Raw genomic sequence first — 27,230 nt, forward strand, 5'->3', positions numbered from 1 at the left:
GAAGACTTGTGCTTTCATCACTGCTGAAGTGGTTCCTTTAATACTGCGGGCAATGCTCTGGTGAATCTTAGGCAGCAATCAAAACTCAAACTGCTCCTTTGCTGTTGGTGGCAGAAGCTGTAGACGCTGTTTTGCGACTGGAAGGAGGGTAGAAGGTCCGACAGTTTCTAAACAACAGTGATGGTGAAAGTCAAAGAAATGAAAAGCCTGCATTAAATATCTGCCCCACTACCCTTCAGCTTGGCAGCTGAGGTAGCATGAGCAGCTATGATGGCTGGAAATAAGGTGAAGATCAGCAAAGGCCAGTTTTATTCAGGTCTAGCTCAGGAAATAGAGCTCTGTTTTTGCTTCTCTTTGCAGTACTAGCCACTACACTGGGAATCAATATCCCTGAGGATTTTTAAAATACCCACTCCAAAATGCAGAGATAGAGAGTTGTTTACTGACCATCCATCCACAATGTAAGCACAGAACTTCCAGCTTTCTGCAAGGGACGATATGTGAAGGAAATTTCACTTCCTTGCTCAAGAGGAATTTGAAAACAGGGAATAAGCAACAGTTGCATGGATACTGAAAGAGCACAGAGTCAATTCAGATGTTTTTGGATCAGTAAAGTGGCAGGGTGCTTGGGCACATTACAGGTCTTGCATTCGCCCATCTGTTATGTCCCAAATGTCCATTTTTATTATGCGTAGAGTGGTTAGAATACCAATCAGCTGAAAGAAAGCAAGACTCAATCAAATGGATGTTACGCTTGTCAGCAGCAGAGAGCTATACACCAGTTTTATGACTGTGGTCCAGTAACAAATTTCTAGGTTCAGATATGCTGCTGCTTAAGCGACATGTGAACTGAATGTAACCCTAAAGTCAGCCATTATTAATTCTCAAAAACTTATGTCCTCCCTGACACTCCAACAAATATTACAAAAGTACTGTAGTTAATACTTTATTAGCTATAGGTCAGCAAGTTGCTTTAGCACACTGGGGAAAAAACTCACTTTTCAAGTCTTGTGCTGAGTCATTTAACTGTGTCTGCCTGGGGTTTATAAATTGGAAGAAGTAACTGCTGAAACGAATGCGACAGTTTATTACTACTTTTCTCTTGAGCGAGAAACAGAGTTTCAGATTTTGTTGAAGTGTCAGGTATAGCATAGGCCCATTTTTCTCTCACAGGCAACATTTTTGCAGGATGTTTTGTTCATTCCTTCTCTTCTACTCTAACTTTCCCATTTTTGAGGTCAAGTGAAATACATTACTTCTTGGGAAATGGCTGCAAGTGACCGTAAAGGAATTAAAGGTGGTACAATCTACCTGATGCGATGCCCCAAGAGTCGACAAATGTAAAAGAGCTCACTAGGATGATCCGAGGAATAGAAAACCTGTCTTATGAAAGGAGACTCAAGGAGCTTGGCTTGTTTAGCTTAACTAAAAGAAGGTTGAGGGGAGATATGATTGCTCTCTATAAATATATAAATACCAGAGAGGGAGAGGAATTATTTAAGCTCAGTACCAATGTGGACACAAGAACAAATGGATATAAACTGGCCATCGGGAAGTTTAGACTTGAAATTAGACAAAGGTTTCTAACCATCAGAGGAGTGAAGTTCTGGAATAGCCTTCCAAGGGAAGCACTGGGGGCAAAAGATCTATCTGGCTTCAAGGTTAAACTCGATAAGTTTATGGAGGAGATGGTATAATGGGATAGCATGATTTTGGCAATTAATTGATCTTTAAGTATTCATGGTAAATAGGCCCAATGGCCTGTGATGGGATGTTAGATGTGGTGGGATTTGAGTTACTACAGAGAATTCTTTCCTGGGTTTCTGGCTGGTGAATCTTGCCCACATGCTCAGGGTTCAGCTGATCGCCAGATTTGGGGTCGGGAAGGAATTTTCCTCCAGGGCAGATTGGAAGAGGTCCTGGGGGGTTTTCGCCTTCCTCTGTAGCATGGGGCATGGGTCACTTGCTGGAGGATTCTCTGAACCTTGAAGTCTTTAAACCATGATTTGAGGACTTCAATAGCTCAGACATAGGTGAGAGGTTTATTGCAGGAGTGGGTGGGTGAGATTCTGTGGCCTGCATTGTGCAGGAGGTCAGACTAGATGATCATAATGGTCCCTTCTGACCTTAATATCTATGAGTCTATGAAGACAAATTGTGTAAATTAACACTGCACCATATGTTCTATAGCCTACATCTGATTACACTCATTTTCTGGACCATCAACTTGTGTATCACAGCAACTTACACTGATACATAACATACTGCACCTTATTCACAGTACTCAAATCCTGCCAGAACTTTTTGGCGGGAGCCAGAATGGCATCTTACAGTACTTCTAAAGTGCAGCACTCACTCCCTGCTTACACATTACCTTAGAACTTAGTCCCTAAAGTTTCTATCTTTGTATTCAAAGTTGCTGATTTTAGCTTTTCTTTTTTCATGCGGCTATGGTATTTTAAAGGAATATTTAAAGTTCTGTATGATGCTGTGTACTTAATATTATATGCTGGATAGTAAATTGCAAGAACATAGACTGAAGAGAGATAGGCTAGTGATAAATCTTTATTCATACCTTTCTGGAAGTGTCTAAAACTTGCAACCAGACGAAAAATCTGCACAAAACCCAAACTGGAAGGAAACAGGTGTCTCTCACTTGAGAGACACAGTAAGTGTAAGTTAAACTTTATTTTCCTCTCTAAGATGTTCAAAAAATTGACATTCCAGAGACAGACACAAGGAACCAAACTGAAAAGTACTATGGTATATATGGAGTTAGACTACAACACAGCCAGTTAATTTAGCATATCTAAGTACATGACTAGTCCCTTTGCCAGCAATGGGACTACTTATATGCTTCAAGTTAGATACATACCTAACTACCAGAACTTGGGCCTCAAGTGGGAAAAGTCATTAAAAAAATGATAAATCAGAAATTTTTTTTACACATTTATAAATATTGAAACCATGTGATACTTTGAATGAAGGACAAATGAAACTGGAAGCAGGGCTGAACCTGACAGCATAGAAGAAAAAACAAACAGAATTTGACAAGGAGAAATAACATTTTCTATGACAGTTAAATTTGTACTAGTCAATCTCATATTCCTCCGGCTATTTTAGTCCAACAAATACTAAACAAATGCAACAATGTACTAGAGACAAACAGTGAAAATGCAACCAATCAGAAGAAAACTGACTGTATTTCATCTTAAAGTGACACAAAATAAAAGCCTTTGGAAAACTTTTATCTATGGTAACAAGATGTTGGATATTGGACAGAAAAGCAGAAATCTCTTCTAAATGCTACATTAATCTCTAGTATAGCATATCACACAAGCCTAACAGACACTAGATTTAGAAAACCAATTACTAGGAAAATAAAGTGGATAAAGAGGGTCAGAGGGGAAAATGATCACTATGGGTCTGACCCAAAGCCCATTAAAGTTAATGGGAATCTTTCCAGTGACTTCAATGGATTAGAGTTAAGCTCTCTAACTCAGTGTTTCTCATGCCACCACCGGAGGCTTTTCTTGTGGCCACAGCCTCCTGGGCAGTGATTGGAGGAGGGAGGGCAAAGCAGTGGCCTCAAGCCCCAGGGCCACAAGCAGGGGTTGGGCCCTGCCCGCGTCTGGAGAGACAAATACTGGAGGAGCAGGCAACCAGAGTTCCTGGAGACGGGGGGGTCAAACTTCAGACCTGGGATGGCGGGCAGCAGGCTCAGGCCACGGGGTTTTGGGCTCCAGCTGAGTGGTGGCAGGCTCCCACCCCGAGGCATGGGGTTTCGGGCTCCAGCCCCTGGGCTCACCCTCTCCATCGCCCCTGGCCCCTGCTGCTTTCCTACCCACCTCCCCATTCAGGGCTTAATTTGTCCCTGGTCTTCCCGGGGCTGAGTAAATCTGCTGTGAAAAGTGATATTTGTATGTTTGTTAATATCACTTTTCACAGCAGACTTAGTAGCTAGCTGGAAGGCTATGAAAAGTGATATTAACATACAAGTATCATGTTTCACAGCAGCAGACTTACCAGCTAGCAAGTCTTTTAAAAAAAATAAAAAAATAAAAAAGCAACCAAAAGAAGCAAAACAAACAACAACAAAAAATACAAGCATGGGCAAAGCACCTTATTTGTGTTTCTATTCTGTTTAGGTCCAGTAGAGAATAGAGACAATTCTACATTACTTTTATTATTGAGGCTGCAAAAAAACCAAATAAAAATAAATGACAATGACTTGAACAGGTGTATGTCCATATTTAATTGTTTTTCCTAAATTTAATTAAGTATTTTAGGGAAAATTGTCAGAGCGGCCACTAGCAAGAGGTAGTCGGCTGCACGTTGAGGCCACCAAAACATTTGTTGTGAGAATCTCTGCTTTAAATGAATCAAAGTACTCACTCTTCCCCTCATTTTATAAATCCATATGGCAAAAACTTTAAAGGTCCCACCATGAAGTGCACATGCCTATTATGAGTAACCATTAAGGGTTATCAAAAAATTTCTGTCAGGGTTTTCAATTTAATGAAGTTTTGCTTAAAATGTGTTCACTTTCCACAGAAAGCCTGAATTTTTAATTGCAAATCCAAACCTCCAAAAACCAAAATATTTTTATTTGACTTATGATACAATGCTTCAGGGAATCACTAGTTCAGTCTTCTCATGTCCCCATTCCTCTTTATGGGTCAGGCTCCCTGACCATACTACATCCTCCATGATGCACCACACCCACAATCTCCCATGGTGCACTGCCTCCCTTCTCCATGAGGGGAGACCATGGTGGGAGATGTAATCCAACCAGGGAGGCTTACCTATAGAGGAGAATAGGGCACGAGGGACCCAAAGTACAACTACCATGAAGCACAAGCAGCATTTCCCCATTCCCTTTTTTGTGATTTTCAATTTCTGGCAAAAAAAAAAATCAAAATTTTCCACAAGGAAAAAAAATTCTGACTATGTCCAGAAATTATGAAAAAGTTTTCACCCCTTAACAATGACACCAGAAACAATGGTTGACCTAAGCTGTAGCAAAATGTACAGGATACAGAACACGCCTATGTAACATTTTCACCACCATATTTGTTGTAACAATACAAAATCTATTTACATTTATTTTTTAAAAAAATCAAATTTTGTAAACTATCCTGGATGTATTTTTCACTAAATATTTTGCTGGACATTGCATGAAAATATTCTTGAGGGGTACAGTCTCATTTAAAAAACATTGTAATGCAGACAGTTAGATAATACCTCTCAATTGAATCCACCAGGGTTATGAAGAGACATTTTAAATTCAAAGTGTTGAAATATTTTACTTTTTTTCAATTGCAAATATTTGAAGTAATATAGGTAAACATTTTAAATTCACGCCTTCTCAAATATGAAGCAGCAGATTAATGAAATGTCAGAACATCCTTAACTTTAAAAACTGCTTTACCATTTTAGGTAGAGTTTAGCTAAAAAAAATAAAAAAATAAAATCACAGCTTCTTATAGCTGATCACATTTCTCAACTGCTGATGTTTTCAGAATATCAACTCAAATTGCTCCTATCTTTAGAGCTAAAGCAGCCTTTGTAAGTCATACCAACCTTTGTAAAATACCAGTTAAGATTACTTTACAGTGTAGGTGACAAGGAGGTAGTGATCCCACACAAAGCATGGGAAGTTTTCTCAGCTGCGTAAGATTCAGAAGGTCAGCTCTCAGAGAGGCACATCTTGCCTGGTTCAAAACCATTGTTTTTTTCAGCAGGTAAATGACAATCCCAAACAGAATAGCCAAGAGTCTTCCATGTCAATCATGCTCCTTCTTGATCTCCTCCTGTCTGATGAATAATTAACCTAATTTTCCTAACCTACCCACAGAGCTAAAATACTTTCGTTCCAGCTGACCCATCCTGTACTGTTTCCAACAGTTACATAGCATCCAGGATTGCAGATAACATTCTGGGCATGAGCTCACCAACCTTCAGGACAGCCCTAGCATTTGTTCTTACTTACATTTTATTCTTCCACTGATAGTGCCCAAGTTTCATAAAATGGACACAAGAAAGGTAAAAAAAAAAAGTAACAATATTCTTTCTGCATGCGCTGTCACAGAGAATAGCAAAAATACTAGCAAGTTACAGTATCTAGTGCAATGCTTAGGCGGCTGTTCAAGGCCCCAACCATACAGTCAGAACCGGGTGGGTAGACCCTTGTATACATGCAAAGCCCCACTGAAGTCAATGGGGGTCCATGGCATGGATCTGACTGCAAGATCAGGGACAGAGTCTGTTCTACACTTGGTTGTGGGGGAAGAAAGAGACTGACTGAAGTTTTTCTGTAAAATACTGATCTCACCATTAGCTTACTAATCAAATGCAAAGATGAAGTGAGCTGTAGCTCACGAAAGCTTATGCTCAGATAAATTTGTTAGTCTATAAGGTGCCACAAGTACTCCTTTTCTTTATACTATAAGAAGTGTTTTTCAAGTGCCCCAAATCACTCTCAAATTCCAAACCCTTAGAACAAAAGGTGGTTGAGTATTCTCCAGAGAGGTGCTAAGCACCACGTTCCCCCAACCTTCTAGCACTTCTTTCTTATTGTCTGAACTGGGTTTCTGCTGACTTGCTCTCAATGCAGGCACTGGGAATGCAGACAAAACACACATCTGTGTTCAATTAAAAAAATAGATCTGCATGCCCTTTGCATACTGATGGTGTCATGACTCAAAACCTTTCTCGGTATCTTCTATAGAAGATTCATCCACGTGTTGAGCGAGGAGGGCAACAGAACCGAATTCTGCAGGATCTCCGCCCACCTAATGGCAAAGCAGATGAAAAAATAGCCAACGCTACTCTCTTAAACGTCTTAGAGAACAACAAATAGAACCACCCAACATCATCTATCCCAGATGGAGTCTGCAGGCCAGATCAACCCTACCAAAAGCTGCTGACAAATCTGAACAACTCAGCTTAGACAGTTGAACTTTATCTACTCCTAAGAGGTGGTCATCAACCAATGACACCAGTGCTATCTTTCCGACACAACCAGGCCAAATGCCAGACAGATCAAGACCAAGGAAACCAGAGAACTCCAGATAACACTAAAGTTGTCACCATTAATACTCACCAAAAGAAAAGGAAGACTACAGAAAGGGTGATAATAGACTGAAATTGCCAAAAATCAAGTAATAGAGTCACAGTCACAAAGTCTAAGGTTAGAAGAGACCACCAGGTCCATCTAGTCTGACACCGCCCAGCACCCACACACTAAATCCAACAACCAAAATTAGACCAAAATATTACAGCCCAGAGGAGACTAGATATGTACCACATGCACAGAAGAGGCAGGACCAAGGTGCACCAGTTACTCAAAGGGGGAATTCTGCACCAGTGCACACATGCAGAATTCATTTCCTCGGCAGATTTCCACCCTCCTCTCCCCCCACAGAAAATACATTCCGATGTGAATTACACCTTTCACTCACCAGGGACTGCTGTGGCACCAGAAGACAGGACAGCCAGCCAAGGAGAGGGAGGAGAAGAGGCTCTCTTCCTCACAGCACCTTGCTCACAGGGCCAGGTAAGGAGGCACTGTATAGGGGGGAGACGGACAGAGCTGGGCACAAAGGGCTGCTGAGGGGGGGGGTGTCACAGACTGGGGTTCAGAAAGGCCAGTGCAGGGGACAGACTGGGGTGGAGGGACAGGAGCTAGTGGGGTGATAGCATTGAGCCTGTGCTGAATGGGAATGGGGGTGCAGGGCTACATGGAAAGGGGGAGACAGCTGAGCAGGGATGCAGAGACACATGAGAACAGGGGCAGATGTACCTGACTGAATGGGAGAGGCTAGGATCCCCAACTTCTTAACAATCCCTCCCCCCTCAAAAGAACCTCTCTTCCATACTTCTCCCGCCCACACCCAACAACCCTCCAAATTCACACCCAGACTCCTTCTCAGTAATTACTTCCCTCTCCCTCAGCTCCTCTGTTTCCCTGACTCCCCCAAGCCCTTGCACTGTTTCTGAGTGGCAAAGGAAATACGTTTATGTATTGTAATTTAAATGAATTATTACTCAAAGTTCTGTATTAATTTGCCTACTAAGGAATCTACTCATCAAAAACATTTCCTGAATTTTTTGTTGTTGTCTGTATTGTTACAGACAAACTTGCTGACAGGTATTTTGAAATACCAAAATAATTGAAACTGGCATGATTATAATTGTGTTATATTGACAAATATAATATGCAGAATTTTAAAATATTGTGCACAGAATTTTTAATTTTTTGGCACAGAGTTCCCCCAGGGTAACCAGTGCTGAGGCCCCCACTATGGAAGGGAAATTATTCAGTGAGATATACCCAGATAATCCAGGGAAGTGTCCTGCACCCAGACACTGCAGAAGAAGATGAAATACATTTGCAATCTGACTTGGGGAAAAATTCTTTCCTGACCCTCACATATGGCAATCAGTTAAACCCTGAGCATGTGAGCAAGAACCACCCAGCCAAGCACCTGACAGAAAGAATGCTCGGTGCCAACTCAGAGCCCTCCCCGCAGTGTCCAATTACCGTCTGTGACCAAGCTTTACGCTTCAGGGGGAGAAGACAGACAGAATACACATTAGTGGGGGAGGGGAGGGAATCCCTTCCCCACTCCTGCAGGTGGCTGAAATCCTGATGCATGAGCTTTTAGGAACATAAGACAAACCAGATGTAAGCCCCAGGACTGCTGAGTCCCACCCCCTGCCATCACAAGCAATCCCATCATAAATCACACAAATTTCTTCAGCTCTCTCTCAAAACTAATTAAGTTGTTTGCCCCCACAAGTTCTATTGGTAAGCTGTTCCAGAACCTCATTTCTCTAATGGTTAGAAACCTTCATCTAATTTCCAGCCTGAATTTGTTCCTGGCCAGTATATATCCATTTGTTCTTGTGCCAACATTATCCATTAGCTTAAATAGCTCATCAGCCTCCCTGGTATTTACCCCCATAATGTATTTATAGAGAGCAATCATATCCCCTCACAGCCTTCTTTATGCTAAGCTAAATAAGCCAAGCTCTTCCAGTCTCCTTTGATAAATAGGCCCTCCTGTCCTCTGATCATCCTAGTTGCACTTCTCTGAACCTATTCCAGTTTAAATTCATTTTTCTTGAACGGGGTGACCAGAATTATACACAGTATTCCAAATGAGAGGCCTTGTACAATGTCATTAATACTTCTCTCTCTCTCTCTGGAAATACCCTTGCTTGAAACAGCCTGGCCCTAGGATCACATTTGCGTTTTTCAGAGCATCACCACATTAGTGGCTTATAGTCATTCTGTGATTGGTCCAGATACTTAGATCTCTCCCCCACTCTGTCGCTTTCAATTGATGAGACCCCACGTAGTAGCAGAAATGATTATTAGACCTGAAGTACATGACCTTGACCTTAGTACTACTGAATTTCATCGTATTTCTATCACTGCCATCTTCAAGGCCATCCAGATCTTCCTGTATAATATTACGATCCTTCTCTGTATTGACAATGCCTCCAAACTTTGTATCATCAGCTAATTTCATTAGCACACTCCTACTTTTTATGCCAAGGTCATGAATAAAAATATTGACTAAGAGTGGTCCCAAAACTGACCCTTGAGGAACTCCACTAGTAACCTCTCTGCAGTCCTAAAATTTACCTTTCAGCCCAACCAGTCACCTTCTCACCTTTAGCCAGTTCCTTAATCACCTTACAATTCTTATACTGATCCCCCCTCCTCCCTACTTTAACTAATAACTTCCCATGTTAAATGCTTTACTGAAGTTTAAGTGTACAAATCTACTTCACTTCTTTTTTAGATAAGGGATCCATTATTTTCTCAGTGAAGGAAATCAGATTAGTCTGGCATGATCTACCTTTGGTAAACCCAAGTTGCATTACATCCTCTTTATCATTTACTTTCATGAATTGAATTATTCTTTCCTTCACAATTTGTTCTAAAATCTTGCATGCTACAGAGGTCAGACTAACAGGTCTATAATTGCCCAAATCACTTTCTTGCGTTTCTTAAATATAGGTCCAATGATAGCTAGCCTCCAGTCATATGGTGGTTTCTGCAGCATGCGTTTTAACTATTTGATGAAGGAATGTAGTAGTCATACCATGCTATTCGTAGGCATTCAAGCTCTCCCCATCTCTTGCTAGCCATAGGAGGCTCCAACTTAAAGCTCCCCTAAAGCCCCAGTGAGAAAGACGGCATCAAAATCAGAGGGGATGTGGATGTTGCATTTGTCTTCTCCACAGATGAACCTACTACTGCATTGGTCACCATTCTGGCCAACATGCTGGGGATTGAATAGGAGACTTCCAGAGCTAAAGGCATGAGCTGCTACAGCTTGAGCTAAAGAGACAAAGCTCTGCATCTGGAAGCTAAAGCAACTCATACAGTAAGTAGATCAGCACAAAGAGGACCTGTAATACAACACCAGTAGGTTATATTACTATGAAGACAGGCAGTCTTATCCACAAAAATAGAAAATTTCACAAGAAGAAGAAGAAAAAAAAACCACATTTCTAAGAGAGGCAGCCTGGATTCATCAAGCTGTTAACCATCTGGAAGAGTTCTCCTGGAAGGGACTTCATAGACACTACTGCAGTACAAAACAAGAAACTTTTCTCACTTCCACCGACCCACACTTGAAAAATCAATTTGTGCTTCTATGGATCCAACTCAATGTTATTCTTACCACAGGCATTCTCAAATAAAGCATCTTTTACAGGCCATCTGAATACAAGGTCAAATGTGCAGATGACATATAGAGAAAGAATAACTGGGAGATGCCATATTCAATTATCATTGTGGACCCAGCTACCAGAATAACTTGGTTTATTCAGCTTATTGCAAGTTTTACTTATGTTATTCAGAAATCTGCTCGATAAAGTGTATTCTAAGTTCAATATCAGATACATACCTTCTATTGAGGGACTATATTATGGCACTTGTAAGCAGATAGATTTTCTGATTACTGAGATGCCAAGTGAGCTCAGCAACTGCATCATAGAATCATAGAATATCAGGGTTGGAAGGGACCTCAGGAGGTCATCTAGTCCAACCCCCTGCTCAAAGCAGGACCAATCCCCAACTAAATCATTCCAGCCAGGGCTTTGTCAAGCCTGATCTTAAAAACCTCAAAGGAAGGAGATTCCACCACCTCCCTAGGTAACCCGTTCCAGTGCTTCACCACCCTCCTAGTGAAAAAGTTTTTCCTAATATCCAACCTAAAACTCCCCCACTGCAACTTGAGACCATTACTCCTCGTTCTGTCGTCTGCTACCATTGAGAACAGTCTAGATCCATCCTTTTTGGAAGCCCCTTTCAGGTAGTTGAAAGCAGCTATCAAATCCCCCCTCATTCTTCTCTTCCACAGACTAAACAATCCCAGTTGCCTCAGCTTCTCCTTGTAAGTCATGTGTTCCAATCCCCTAATCATTTTTGTTGCCCTTCGCTGGACTCTTTCCAATTTTTCCACATCCTTCCTGTGGTGTGGGGCCCAAAACTGGATACAGTACTCCAGATGAGGCCTCACCAATGTCGAATAGAGGGGAACGATCACGTCCCTCTATCTGCTGGCAATGCCCCTATTTATACATCCCAAAATGCCATTGGCCTTCTTGGCAACAAGGGCACACTGTTGACTCATATCCAGCTTCTCGTCCACTGTTACCCCTAGATCCTGTTCTGCAGAACTGCTGCCTAGCCATTCGGTCCCTAGTCTGTAGTGGTGCATGGGATTCTTCCTTCCTAAGTGCAAGACTCTGTACTTGTCCTTGTTGAACCTCAACAGATTTCTTTTTGTCCAATCCTCTAATTTGTCTAGGGCCCTCTGTATCCTATCCCTACCCTCCAATGTATCTACCTCTTCTCCCAGTTTAGTGTCATCTGCAAACTTGCTGAGGGTGCAATCCAGATCATTCTCCAGATCATTAATGAAGATATTGAACAAAACCGTCCCGAGGACCGACCCTTGGGGCACTCCACTTGACACCGGCTGCCAACTAGACATGGAGCCATTGATCACTACCCGTTGAGCCTGAGAACTACAAAGAGAATTCTGCTTCCTGGGGTGTCAGGCCTTCCCACCACATGTTTAAGGGCTGCTAACTAAAAAGCAGTAATGCCAGTGTTTGTTCTACAATTATATAAAATGTTTAGTTGTGCATTACATTTTTATTCCACAGTGTGCTTTGCACAAGCAATGGAAAATTTAAATATACATAAGGATAGATTGAACTGCAGGCACAAACCTCATTCATTGCACCTCTAACTACGTGAATACAGATGAAAATCAGGTACTTACAGGCTCTTAGATTTGTACCTGAAATTCTTTACCGGTACCAGAACACAACTGCAACCTATCCAGGACCAATTTACCCTCAGAAACAGAATCACAGGCTCCTCTCGACTGGATATTTACTTCATAATGTAGTAAATATGTGGAAGTAATAAACACTTTTCTTCCCTAAACAGAAATTCTAAGACATAGAATCTGAATACAAGCAGTCATGACAGCAGGACTGAATCCATTAGGGGTCTGTTCCGAAGTCCACTGAAGTCAATGGAAAGCCTCCAACTGATTTCAATGGGTGCTGAAACAGAACCTTAAGCTGAGAGAACTTTCCCTACATATTAACTGCAAAAGTTTGCTATTTTCCATGGTATCCCCCCCCCCACCCCAGAACACCAAAAGAAGCCAAATTAAGACAAGTCATGAGAGTAAAAGGGCACAAAATACAGCTTCAAGGGCAGCAAAGACAGATTCTGTCTGCCTCATGACGAACAAACAACAACCGCCAGATGCAGCTCACCCTGACCTATATTCAGTATTGAGTAGAGTCTTCTGCAACACTTGCTTGTTAAAAAGAATAGGGTATCTGTCACTGATAAATTACTTTCTCCCAAGTCTTAGCCATCCAAAATTGTTTAAAAGAGAGCTGCAGTTTTATTTTTTAAGAAAGGTGTGACAATTGAGAAGTCGTGCATCTTGGCAGAATACTTTCCTACATCTTTAATTAAATATAAGTACAATTTTCAAAACTGCTTAAGTCCAATTAATTTTCAGTGAGCCTTGGGCTCCTAAATTATTTGGATGCTTTTGAAAAGAATACCCTGTATCTGTCAGGACACACAATTAACCATTATATCTTCCTCAAAAAAATTGACACATTTGCTGCAAATGGGAAAAAAAAATGTAGAAGTCAATTTTTGCATGCACTGTACACACTTCATCATTCAGAGTCAATACTAAGTACATTTCCTTTGTGCCAAATTTTCTGAATGCATCCCCTAGATGTACAGAGAAGGGACACTTTGGCATGAGAATCTCTCCATGTCACAGCAGGAGAATCAGCTGTCTCTATAGCAGCATTCCCACAGACAGCACTCTGTGCATCCCAGATGAGTATGGCAGAGAGGGTTTGTGCCAAGAACGGCCAAGGATAAGGGGATGCACCTCATTTTACACTGATCTTGATGCGCACAGGGCAGGAAGATAATTCAGTCTCAGCAGGTACTGTATTTCCTATTTAGCTCTCCAACTGGGATCTACTACTTTAGGCCCCAACTCAGGAAAACATCCCTATTCAGGACAGCACTTAAGCATGGACTTTATCTAAAGAACATGCTTAAGTCCAATTTTAATGAAAGTTAAGCATGTGCTTAAATGCCGTCCTGAATAGGGATAGACTTAAGTATGTGCTTAAGTTCTTTTCTGAATCAGGGCTTTAAAACGGGGGCCTCAGCTCAGCTTTTGGCCTTAGGAGCCCTGCAATGGATATTTTCGCCGGGAGGGAGAAATTAGGTCCAGAGTTTGCTGGGGTTTTTCAAAGTTCAAGGATATGGCATTCCAGAGCCTACATGGTATATAAATCAAGACCACAGGAAAGCACTAAAATGCAGTAGATTTGTGACTAGATACTGCACAACAGAGTACATCCATCCTCACCATAAGATGGTTCTTGGTAACAAAGCACTGAATGTTAAAGTTTTGTTCAGATGGGGTTTAAACACATTTTGAGGATGAAGAAACTAAAGCACAAAGAGACCAAATTTTCAGAAGTGTCCACTAATTTTAGACACTCAGTTGTAGTCACTGGGAGCTCTGGGTGCTTAGTAACCACTGAAAAATCAGGTCTTACATGTTTCAAGTTGGGGACCCAAACACTGAGGTACTCAAAGTTACCTGACGCTTCCAATAATCTGGTCTTTGGCCTCTTTGTGCTGAAATTCCATTATCTGTAAAATAAGGCTGTGTTAAACCCCATGAGATCAAAAGTTTTGGCCTAAGTGATTTGCTCAAGGTCACAAAGTGAGCAAGTGGCAGAGCTGGAAAAACTTCAAGTAGCAAGGATTCCAATCTCTTCATTCCTAGTCCAGTGCTCAAGATAATACTCTAACATCAACCCCTCCAAAGCAACCAGTCTACTGTACCTGTGCTAGAAACAACAAAAGTAGGACAAGTGGTATCAAACTAGCAAAGTTACTCACTGTTTCTCTCTCTCTCACACATACACACACACACAAAATACTTGGTGGCAGGAAGTTGTCACTGGAGGACCCTTCCCTCTGGAATTAACCCCACTGGTTTTACAGCCCTTGAGGGCTAAGCCCTGGTCTACAGTAGGACTTTAGGTCGAATTTAGCAGCGTTAAATCGATTTAAACCTGCACCCGTCCACACAATGAAGCCCTTTATTTCGACTTAAAGGGCTCTTAAAATCGATTTCCTTACTCCACCCCTGACAAGTGGATTAGCGCTTAAATCGACGTTGCCGGCTCGAATTTGGGGTACTGTGGACACAATTCGATGGTATTGGCCTCCGGGAGCTATCCCAGAGTGCTCCATTCTGACCGCTCTGGACAGCACTCTCAACTCAGATGCACTGGCCAGGTAGACAGGAAAAGAACCGCGAACTTTTGAATCTCATTTCCTGTTTGGCCAGCGTGGAAAGCTGCAGGTGACCATACAGAGCTCATCAGCACAGGTGACCATGATGGAGTCCCAGAATCGCAAAAGAGCTCCAGCATGGACCGAACGGGAGGTACGGGATCTGATCGCTGTATGGGGAGAGGAATCCGTGCTATCAGAACTCCGTTCCAGTTTTTGAAATGCCAAAACCTTTGTCAAAATCTCCCAGGGCATGAAGGACAGAGGCCATAACAGGGACCCGAAGCAGTGCCGCGTGAAACTGAAGGAGCTGAGGCAAGCCTACAAGAAAACCAGAGAGGCGAACGGCCGCTCTGGGTCAGAGCCCCAAACATGCCGCTTCTATGATGAGCTGCATGCCATTTTAGGGGGTTCAGCCACCACTACCCCAGCCGTGTTGTTTGACTCCTTCAATGGAGATGGAGGCAATACGGAAGTAGGTTTTGGGGACGAAGAAGATGATGATGAGGAGGAGGTTGTAGATAGCTCACAGCAAACAAGCGGAGAAACCGGTTTTCCCGACAGCCAGGAACTGTTTCTCACCCTAGACCTGGAGCCAGTACCCCCCGAACCCACCCAAGGCTGCCTCCTGGACCCAGCAGGCGGAGAAGGGACCTCTGGTGAGTGTACCTTTTAAAATGCTATACATAGTTTAAAAGCAAGCATGTGAAAGGATTACTTTGCCCTGGCATTTGCGGTTCTCCTAGATGTAGTCCTAAAGCCTTTGCAAAAGGTTTCTGGGGAGGGCAGCCTTATTTCGTCCTTCATGGTAGGACACTTTACCACTCCAGGCCAGTAACACGTACTCGGGAATCACTGTAGAACAAAGCATTGCAGTGTATGTTTGCTGGCATTCAACCAAAATCCGTTCTTTATCTCTCTGTGTTATCCTCAGGAGAGTGAGATCTAATTCATGGTCACCTGGTTGAAATAGAGTGCTTTTCTTCAGGGGACACTCAGAGGAGCCCATTCCTGCTGGGCTGTTTGCCTGTGGCTAAACAGAAATGTTCCCCGCTGTTAGCCACAGGGAGGGGGGAAGGTTGAGGGGGTAGTCACGCAGTGGGAGGAGGCAAAATGCGACCTTGTAACGAAAGCACATGTGCTATGTATGTAATGTTAACAGCAAGGTTTACCCTGAAAGAGTGTAGCGACTGTTTTATAAAATGTGTCTTTTTAAATACCGCTGTCCCTTTTTTTTTCTCCACCAGCTGCATGTGTTTCAATGATCACAGGATCTTCTCCTTCCCAGAGGCTAGTGAAGCTTAGAAAGAAAAAAAAACGCACTCGCAATGAAATGTTCTCCGAGCTCATGCTGTCCTCCCACACTGACAGAGCACAGACGAATGCGTGGAGGCAAATAATGTCAGAGTGCAGGAAAGCACAAAATGACCGGGAGGAGAGGTGGCGGGCTGAAGAGAGTAAGTGGCGGGCTGAAGACAGGGCTGAAGCTCAAATGTGGCGGCAGCGTGATGAGAGGAGGCAGGATTCAATGCTGAGGCTGCTGCAGGACCAAACCAGTATGCTCCAGTGTATGGTTGAGCTGCAGCAAAGGCAGCTGGAGCACAGAGTGCCACTGCTGCCCCTCTGTAACCAACCGCCCTCCTCCCCAAGTTCCATAGCCTCCACACCCAGACGCCCAAGAACGCGGTGGGGGGGCATCCGGCCAACCAGCCACTCCACCACAGAGGATTGCCCAAAAAAAAGAAGGCTGTCATTCAATAAATTTTAAAGTTGTAAACTTTTAAAGTGCTGTGCTTAAAGTGCTGTGTGGCATTTTCCTTCCCTCCTCCACCACCCCTCCTGGGCTACCTTGGTAGTCATCTCCCTATTTGTGTGACGAATGAATAACGAATGCATGACTGTGAAGCAGCAATGACTTTATTGCCTCTGTAAGCAATGATTAAAGGGAGAAGGGGAGGGTGGTTAGCTTACAGGGAAGTAGAGTGAACCAAGGGGCGGGGGGTTTCATCAAGGAAAAACAAACAGAACTTTCACACTGTAGCCTGGCCAGTCATGAAACTGGTTTTCAAAGCTTCTCTGATGCGTACCGTGCCCTCCTGTGCTCTTCTAACCGCCCTGGTGTCTGGCTGCGCGTAACCAGCAGCTAGGCGATTTGCCTCAACCTCCCACCCCGCCATAAACGTCTCCCCCTTACTCTCACAGATATTGTGGAGCACACAGCAAGCAGTAATAACAGTGGGAATATTGGTTTCGCTGAGGTCTAAGCGAGTCAGTAAACTGCGCCAGCGCGCCTTTAAACGTCCAAATGCACATTCGACCACCATTCTGCACTTGCTCAGCCTGTAGTTGAACAGCTCCTGACTACTGTCCAGGCTGCCTGTGTACGGCTTCATGAGCCATGGCATTAAGGGGTAGGCTGGGTCCCCAAGGATACATATAGGCATTTCAACATCCCCAACAGTTATTTTCTGGTCTGGGAAGAAAGTCCCTTCCTGCAGCTTTTGAAACAGACCAGAGTTCCTGAAGATGCGAGCATCATGCACCTTTCCCGGCCATCCCACGTTGATGTTGGTGAAACGTCCCTTGTGATCCACCAGAGCTTGCAGCACTATCGAAAAGTACCCCTTGCGGTTTATGTACTCGGCGGCTTGGTGCTCCGGTGCCAAGATAGGGATATGGGTTCCGTCTATAGCCCCACCACAGTTAGGGAATCCCATTGCAGCAAAGCCATCCACTATGACCTGCACATTTCCCAGGGTCACTACCCTTGATATCAGCAGATCTTTGATTGCGTGGGCTACTTGCATCACAGCAGCCCCCACAGTAGATTTGCCCACTCCAAATTGATTCCCAACTGACCGGTAGCTGTCTGGCGTTGCAAGCTTCCACAGGGCTATCTCCACTCGCTTCTCAACTGTGAGGGCTGCTCTCATCCTGGTATTCATGCGCTTCAGGGCAGGGGAAAGCAAGTCACAAAGTTCCATGAAAGTGCCCCTACGCATGCGAAAGTTTCGCAGCCACTGGGAATCGTCCCAGACCTGCAACACTATGCGGTCCCACCAGTCTGTGCTTGTTTCCCGAGCCCAGAATCGGCGTTCCACAGCATGAACCTGCCCCATTAGCACCATGATGCATGCATTGTCAGGGCCCATGCTTTCAGAGAAATCTGTGTCCATGTCCTGATCACTCACGGGACCGCGCTGACGTCGCCTCCTCGCCCGGTATCGCGTTGCCATGTTCTGCTGCTGCATATACTGCTGGATAATGCGTGTGGTGGTTAATGTGCTCCTAATTGCCAAAGTGAGCTGAGCGGGCTCCATGCTTGCCTTGGTATGGCGTCCGCACAGAAAAAATGGGCGGAACGATTGTCTGCCATTGCTCTGACGGAGGGAGGGGCGACTGACGACACGGCTTACAGGGTTGGCTTCAGGGAGCTAAAATCAACAAAGGGTGGGCCTGTACATCAAGGAGTATTTCAGGCAGGACTGCACGGAGGGTTCCAATAAGAAATGGTGCACCTAAGTTATCGTTGTTATTGGAACAAGGAGGTTAGCCTGGCCTCTGATTGATACATGGCTAGATTTACCTCGCTGCATCTTCTCTGTGAGTGACTGCAGTGTGATCTAGACAGGGGAGGAGGCAAATGAGTACAAAACAAATCTGGTCTATTTCTTGTTCTGACCCACTCCATCTATCTTTTACATCTTTGGCTGGCAGCAGACGGTGCAGAAGGACTGCATGCCATCCACATCTCATGGCTGCTCGGCAGAAGATGGTACAGTACGACTGCTAGCCATCTTCATCTCTTGCCTGCCTGGCATAAGATGGTACAATACGACTGCTAACAATCCTCATCTCTTGCCTGCCTGGCAGAAGATGGTACAGTACGACTGCTAGCAGTCCGTATCGCCTGCCCGCTCACCATAAGACGGTTCAATAGGACTGCAGGACTAAAGAGAATGACCTGGTCAAGTCACTCCAAATTTAGTCCCTGCGCCCATGTCTGCCCAGGCGCTCCCAGCCCACGTGGCCAGGAGCACCTCGGACACGACGAGGACGACTACCAGTCGTATTGCACCGTCTGCTGCCAGAAGGCAATGGGTTGCTGCTACTGTGCAGCAAAGCCGTACCGCGTCTGCCAGCACCCAGGAGACATAGGGTGACGGTTACCTGTGCGGGCTCCATGCTTGCCATGGTATGGCGTCTGCACAGGTAACTCAGGAAAAAAGGCGCGAAATGATTGTCTGCCCTTGCTTTCACGGGGGGAGGGAGGGAACGGGGGCCTGACGATATGTACCCAGAACCACCCGCAACAATGTTTTAGCCCCATCAGGCATTGGGATCTCAACCCAGAATTCCAATGGGCAGCGGAGACTGCGGGAACTGTGGGATAGCTACCCAGAGTGCAACACTCCGGAAGTCGACTCTAGCCTCGGTACTGTGGAAGCGCTCCGCCGAGTTAATGCACTTAATGCACTTAGAGCATTTTCTGTGGGGACACACACACTCGAATATATAAAACCGATTTCTAAAAAAACGACTTCTATAAATTCGACCTAATTTCGTAGTGTAGACATAGCCTAAGAGTGAAATTCTTGCCCCAACGAAGTCACTGAGATATCAGTCACTGACTTCAATCAATCAAAATTTTCACTCCAGATTCTCATTTCAGTTAATCCATTTTTACAGCACAGTACCTGAGTTCGAAAGAACTCTGATGACTTTCATGGGGTGGTGTAAGACTCATCCATCCTAAAGGCCAATCTTCTACAAGCAGTCCCAATAAATTCAATGCAACTATTCTCTGATTTTACAGCAGTGCAACTCCCTTGTTATCATAGGAGTTACAGTGGCACAGAATCAGGCCCATGAATAAGGTCTTGACGGATCTAACTTTTACCATTTGACTGAGGTGACTGGGGGATGGAGATGCATTTTTCTGATACTGTTCAGGAGGTGAATTGCTTTAAAAAAAACTGAGGCATGCTGCCAAACATATTTCTATTTGGGAAAAAAGGTACAAATGCAAAGATCAGGCTCAACATGAAATAAATAGAGCTATCTTAAAGGAGAGAGAGCACTCAAAAGTTAAAGGCTGGCTTCTGGACAATAACCATTACTTCTTGTCCATATAATTCCGTAAAATAAAAGTGACAATGAAATGAATGTCAAAACAATCTGACATCTCTTTCAGTACTATTGTAGTTCATGCCATTAGGAAACTTCTTATTCACATACACCTGGGAATATACAGTCAGCTAGGAGACAAAGAACATTGAGTTTTAAAAAACAGACCAAGACTCATTTATGTCACAACTCTAAGGAACCACACAGCTTGAGAGAGAGAGCACTCTGCCATATTGCTAAAATGTGGTCACTATGAGTCCGGGTGGGTGGGAGGGAAGCTGGGGAATGGTTCAGAAATTTCCCCAATGTCACAAATGGGTACTACAATAAGCCTTTACAAATTAAAAAGAAAACAAAACTATTTTCTATACATTTTCCAAATTAAGCCAGAATATAACCCCTCCCTCCCGCAATCGGCATTTTCTTACTTTGATAATACTCAGCCCCCAAATCAATTTAAAACAAATGGCTACTGAGAAATGTAGAAGGTGCAATTTTTCTCTCCTAAACAGCTGCTAAGAGTGCACAAAAAACAATGCTGTTTAGTTTTCCATATTATACATAAAGCTTGTCTAACACTTCCAATTTTATGCATTAAAAAAAATGAAAATCTCATGCAGCTGCTGCTTAATTATGCATCTGGTTATTGTTGCAGCTGCAGGATTATCTTAAACAGTAAAATATGGTGGGACAAGTTAGGAATAAAGTCATTTTGTACCTGACTTTTTTTAGTAACGTGTTGCATTTCTTACATGCCTTTTTAAACTTTGATGTTGAGAACTATGCTTTCCGTAACTTTGTTTTTTTAAGAAACACAACTCCTTTAGATATATTTAACAGCTAAGAATCCTTTCTATGACATATAAAATATGAAATTCAGTACCCCATTTCTAATGCATTTTTTTTCTTTGTGTTGTTACAGTACTTCCAAGCAGCTATTTGGTAATTTGATCAGAAATCCAACACAGAAAACAATAAGTCAGCACAACATTAGTGTCAAACATCTGAAATGAGATTTTGATTTGTTAGCCCCCTACCTATTGCTCATATTACTATAAATCTATTGAATATGAAGACATTTGATGACTACAAATAGTTATAAAACACCAAAAGCATACTTGAACTTAGCTTACTGTTGCCTTGCACGTCATTTTCTAACAAAAAGTACAAATGGTTGTTCTGTTTTGTGTTTAACCAAGCATTTATAAGTAACTCCATTTCTATCAGCCTTTGAGGAATCTTACGTTTAAAATATTAAATGTAAAAATATTTAACTTTAAAGTTGAAAGAAAGACTGATTTAAAGCCTGGAAGCAAAATTTAGACTGAATCCTTCGTAACACTATTTTAAAGGGAGTTAAAAAAACCAACAACATTGCAATTAAGTAACAAACGTTCAGGGGCTGATTTTCAGAATTTATCTGTGCAAATGCATCCACTTTTGTGCTCAGAAGTGGCCATTTCAACTTTCAATTGGTCATTTCCACATGCAGTTAGAGCAACTGCCTGAGCCTACAGGAATTTTGCACACAAATACGTACAAGCATTTTTCCATGCTCAGATTTCTGAAGATCTAGCCACCTCAGGAGATGAGCCACTGCATAAGGAAAAGTAAGGGGAGGCTCTGTGCAGCATGCGCCAAGGACACCACGCTGCCTTAATTCGCTCGTGACCAATGTCCCGTTTTGCCCAGCTCTCTCTGCCTCTGTAAAACAATGCTCAATAACATTAAATGGTCAGCTGAAGGAGGCAAAAGGAGGACATGGAGAATCATAGAATCATAGAATATCAGGGTTGGAAGGGACCCCAGAAGGTCATCTAGTCCAACCCCCTGCTCGAAGCAGGACCAATTCCCAGTTAAATCATCCCAGCCAGGGCTTTGTCAAGCCTGATCTTAAAAACCTCAAAGGAAGGAGATTCTACCACCTCCCTAGGTAACACATTCCAGTGTTTCACCACCCTCTTAGTGAAAAAGTTTTTCCTAATATCCAATCTAAACCTCCCCCACTGCAACTTGAGATCATTACTCCTCGTTCTGTCATCTGCTACCATTGAGAACAGTCTAGAGCCATCCTCTTTGGAACCCCCTTTCATGTAGTTGAAAGCAGCTATCAAATCCCCCCTCATTCTTCTCTTCTGCAGACTAAACAATCCCAGCTCCCTCAGCCTCTCCTCATAAGTCATGTGTTCTAGACCCCTAATCATTTTTGTTGCCCTTCGCTGGACTCTCTCCAATTTATCCACATCCTTCTTGTAGTGTGGGGCCCAAAACTGGACACAGTACTCCAGATGAGGCCTCACCAATGTCGAATAGAGGGGAACGATCACGTCCCTCGATCTGCTCGCTATGCCCCTACTTATACATCCCAAAATGCCATTGGCCTTCTTGGCAACAAGGGCACACTGCTGACTCATATCCAGCTTCCCATCCACTGTCACCCCTAGGTCCTTTTCCGCAGAACTGCTGCCTAGCCATTCGGCCCCTAGTCTGTAGCGGTGCATTGGATTCTTCTGTCCTAAGTGCAGGACCCTGCACTTATCCTTATTGAACCTCATCAGATTTCTTTTGGCCCAATCCTCCAATTTGTCTAGGTCCTTCTGTATCCTATCCCTCCCCTCCAGCGTATCTACCACTCCTCCCAGTTTAGTATCATCCGCAAATTTGCTGAGAGTGCAATCTACACCATCCTCCAGATCATTTATGAAGATATTGAACAAAACCGGCCCCAGGACCGACCCCTAGGGCACTCCACTTGACACCGGCTGCCAACTAGACATGGAGCCATTGATCACTACCCGTTGAGCCCGACAATCTAGCCAGCTTTCTACCCACCTTATAGTGCATTCATCTAGCCCATACTTCCTTAACTTGCTGACAAGAATACTGTGGGAGACCGTGTCAAAAGCTTTGCTAAAGTCAAGAAACAATACATCCACTGCTTTCCCTTCATCCACAGAACCAGTAATCTCATCATAAAAGGCGATTAGATTAGTCAGGCATGACCTTCCCTTGGTGAATCCATGCTGGCTGTTCCTGATCACTTTCCTCTCATGGAAGTGCTTCAGGATTGATTCTTTGAGGACCTGCTCCATGATTTTTCCAGGGACTGAGGTGAGGCTGACTGGCCTGTAGTTCCCAGGATCCTCCTTCTTCCCTTTTTTAAAGATTGGCACTACATTAGCCTTTTTCCAGTAATCCGGGACTTCCCCCGTTCGCCACGAGTTTTCAAAGATAATGGCCAATGGCTCTGCAATCACAGCCGCCAATTCCTTCAGCACTCTCGGATGCAACTCGTCCGGCCCCATGGACTTGTGCAGCTTTTCTAAATAGTCCCTAACCACCTCTATCTCCACAGAGGGCTGGCCATCTCTTCCCCATTTTGTGATGCCCAGCGCAGCAGTCTGGGAGCTGACCTTGTTAGTGAAGACAGAGGCAAAAAAAGCATTGAGTACATTAGCTTTTTCCACATCCTCTGTCACTAGGCAAACTTACAGGTTGCCTCCCTCATTCAGTAAGGGGCCCACACTTTCCTTGGCTTTCTTCTTGTTGCCAACATACCTGAAGAAACCCTTCTTGTTACTCTTGACATCTCTTGCTAGCTGCAGCTCCAGGTGCGATTTGGCCCTCCTGATATCATTCCTACATGCCCAAGCAATATTTTTATACTCTTCCCTGCTCATATGTCCAAACTTCCACTTCTTGTGAGCTTCTTTTTTATGTTTAAGATCCGCTAGGATTTCACCATTAAGCCAAGCTGGTCGCCTGCCATATTTACTATTCTTTCGACTCATCGAGATGGTTTGTCCCTGTAACCTCAACAGGGATTCCTTGAAATACAGAAAAAGAGGGGGAAAATAGAGGCAGCAGAAACACAACATTCCAGAAAAGCTGACAGAAGTGACACCAACACAAAAACCCCATCGCACCCTGGAAAAGGGAAGGGGGCAGTGGCAACATTTCAGTAAAGCAGACTTCAGTAAAAACAACCTTTAAACACCTTTCTTAACTCCTTTCAATCTCCATGATTGAGGTTTTCCCAGTAGATGGGGTAAATAAATTGGATCACAGACATATTGATTACTCAGCTGCCCTTGAAAAATTACATTAGAGTAAATAACAGTACTGTGCAGGCTGTTACTTTCATTACTCTTATTCCCGTTTACTACTTTCATCATTTAGTGCCACTTTTAGAGAGACAGGGAGATGTTAATCCTTTTTCTGCTCCATGTATCACGGGTAGCAAAACACTTTCTTATTCTGGGAAAGCTGCCCAACAGCAAGCTATTGTAAGGAGAACATGTAAAGAGAAGACTATTCGCATTAGTAACAACTACTATTGGTTATCAAGTGTCAGCAGCGGGCATGAAACTTGACATCTCTGCCTCGAGCAGCATGTAATATAGCTCAAACGTGGAGGAAGCAGCTCAGTCAGACAGACAGACTGTTTGGTGGCAGCATGATCTGGAGATGGTGTTGAACTATTGCAGGATCAGTAGGAAGAAGGATCAAGGAAGGATCAGAAGGGGAAGTGGTAAGTTGTTTAGCACTAAAAAGAGACTTTCCCAAGTATAGGGTGACGAGGAAAACAATAAAGACCAGAGGAGAGAATACTACAAGTGTTGGGGACACTGGGGCACGGCCACTAGGTAACTCGAGGGGATGGAAGACCACGAGTGTTGAGGAAGCCCCCTCGCACGAGGCCCAAGTGTCCTTGGCCCCCCGCTTGCCTGGAGGCACTCGCAGCAGTTATGTGTACGAGGCCCAAGCGTCTTTGGCCCCCACACCCGGAGGCACTCGCAGCAGTTATGCTGAGGATCTGCAACAATATGTTGCAGAGTCAGACTGCCTGAAACTAAGCAAGGCCAAACAGGGCAGATATGGAAGAAAAATGCTGAATAAAGCAGTTTTATGTATAGTTTAATAAATGATACAAAAAACAAGGGAACTAGCTGGTAACTGGAATGGCTGGCTATATGGATACCTACGGCAGCTTGCTATTAGATAAGTATGCTGGGAAAAAAAGGATGTATAAAAGCCTGTGTAACTTCCTGCTCTGTGTGCAGGATTCAAGATCTTATTCTCCCTGTACCTTTTTGCAGCTGCAAATAAACTTTTCTGCTTCTCCACCCCGTTGTGATTACTGGGTGTAGCACACCGGGTAGCGAACCAACCCCAGCTGTTGTTTAGCCTCTCGGCACTGGGTGCCGGCAACAAAAGGAGTGCAATGGAGAGGGCTTGGACCAAGCAAAGGGAACGAGGAAGGGAGAACAGAGACATAGGAAGGGGGAAACTGTGGGACCCAGAAATGGAGGATGAATCACCTGAACGGGCTGCAAAGAGAGCTAGTATTCAAAGAAAGTAGAGGTCACAGAGTGACCGCAAAGGAAGAGGATTAGATTACTGAGGAGGGGCGGGAGAATTGTAGAACCACTTGAGATGCTCCCTGGTTTCACCACCCACAGAATATGAAATCCAGAGTTGTGGGGAAAACAAATACTTGGTTTTAAAACCAAAATTATGGAATGAAATTATAGCTGGGAAAAATAACTAATTTTTCCAGTTCAGTGGCAGTTCTGGAGGGCATGGGGGAAGAATTGGCAAAAAACTGGTTCAGATCAAACCAAATCTAAACATTTTTGGAATTCTTCATGAACTGCAAAGTCCATTTTGGGTTTGTTCCAGAGCAAGGATTTGAATCTGGGTGTCTCAGATCCCAGACAAATGGCTAAAGGTTATAACGGGGCAGGAACAGCACCACCATCCCCTCCTGGGCATCTGGCTGTTTTGTGAATGGCTGAAATTACTCAGATCAAATCTGGGAAGAGTTTTAGGTTGGCCACAGAAATGTTTTAGGTTACGACATAGAAATACCCCAAATACCTGCTAAATGTGTGGTGGTGAATATTTTAAACTGGAAAACCAGACGCTCCAGCAGTACCCTCAATATTATCAAAACTGATCACATTTCACAGGAAGAACAGCCCTAGGTTATTTCACGCTGAACTGTTTCGCATCAAACTGCAAGAATTTGAACATTAAACCAAACAAGAATTGTCCAACCTTATGTGAGTTGTATGCAGTTTGTTACACGGGTTAACAAGCAACAGAGGAGCAATCGTTCTATATAATTCGTTACAGGTAGATGTTCTCAGCCATGTGGAAAATTCTAGCTATCCAGATTCTTTGGGCACTTCACAGTATTTTGAGTTTAAAAGGGATCTTATATTAAAGACTGTACTTAAGAAGCACTGAATCATAACAGCAATGTTCTGGGTTGAGAAGTAGGGCCAGTGTTTGTGGAAACGCTTCTCTTCTTGTAAGAAGTGTAGCTATTGAATATTATCAATATAGTTCATGAAAAGGTTAATGAGAATTCAAAGCATTAGGAATATCTACACACATGCCAGTGTCTTTTCCAAACAAAACTAACTCAACAATATTCAAGATTGGTCAGAATAGCGTATTCTATTAGGGATAAGATGACTGACTGCGCAGACATGCTTTGACTTACCTGCTTTGAACTCTTCAGCTACCTACTTTCTCTTAATTAAATCACTCAATCATTCAACGAAGCCCCTGGAAGCTGCTTTCATCCATGTTTAAATTAAATGGCAAAGCAGCACGGTAATGGAAGGATTAGATACACGTCTCAAAAAGGACCAGACCATACAAGGCCAATGACCCAGCACTTTTTTCCAGGGTCCCATCTTTTTCTGCAGAAACTCAGCTTTCATTTAAAGAAAAGGGTCATACCTATAGATACTACAGCAGCATAGCTATGGCACTGTAGCTACACACTTATGACCCCATTATGCGTAGACACAGACTACAATGACAGAAAGGGTTGCTGATACTCCACTTCCCCAAGTGACGGTAACTAGGTCGATGATGGAAGCATTCTTCCGTCGACCTAGCTGTGTCTACCCCAGGAGATAGGTCAACATAGCTATGGCACTTAGGTGTGTGGATTTTTCACACCCCTGAGCATACTAGTTATGTCAATCTAAGTTTTTAGTGTAGCCCACGCCTCATACGCAAGTTCGGAAGAAAACCGTGCAACTATGAAACAAAATCAATGTAGTAACTTCTGTTTCAGTATGCAGTGAGCCTGAAACCGATCTGAGAGGTTAAAAATGACCCACTCATATCAATGTCTGATGGTAGGCAACTCAGATGTCCAATGGCAATAATTGTCAACATTTAA

General features: G+C 43.5%; 2 protein-coding genes across 2 annotated transcripts in view; one reads left to right on the forward strand and one right to left on the reverse strand.

The window, feature by feature from the left end:
- The window catches only part of SUCLG2 (succinate-CoA ligase GDP-forming subunit beta), a 236,451-nt gene that overhangs the window by 152,495 nt on the left and 56,726 nt on the right, over window positions 1–27,230 (reverse strand). The gene's annotated exons all lie outside the window — the stretch shown is intronic.
- On the forward strand, window positions 15,086–24,399 carry LOC311524199 (uncharacterized protein; the record flags this gene model as incomplete). Its single annotated transcript, XM_084635081.1, has 3 exons — window positions 15,086–15,558; window positions 16,147–16,524; window positions 24,206–24,399. The coding sequence occupies exons 1-3, from the start codon at window positions 15,153–15,155 to the stop codon at window positions 24,397–24,399; spliced, it is 978 nt and encodes a 325-aa protein (XP_084491207.1). The 5' UTR covers window positions 15,086–15,152.

The sequence above is a fragment of the Lepidochelys olivacea genome (genome assembly GCF_965140295.1).
Source record: "Lepidochelys olivacea isolate rLepOli2 genome assembly, chromosome: 7".
Classification (NCBI taxonomy): Eukaryota; Metazoa; Chordata; order Testudines; family Cheloniidae; genus Lepidochelys; species Lepidochelys olivacea.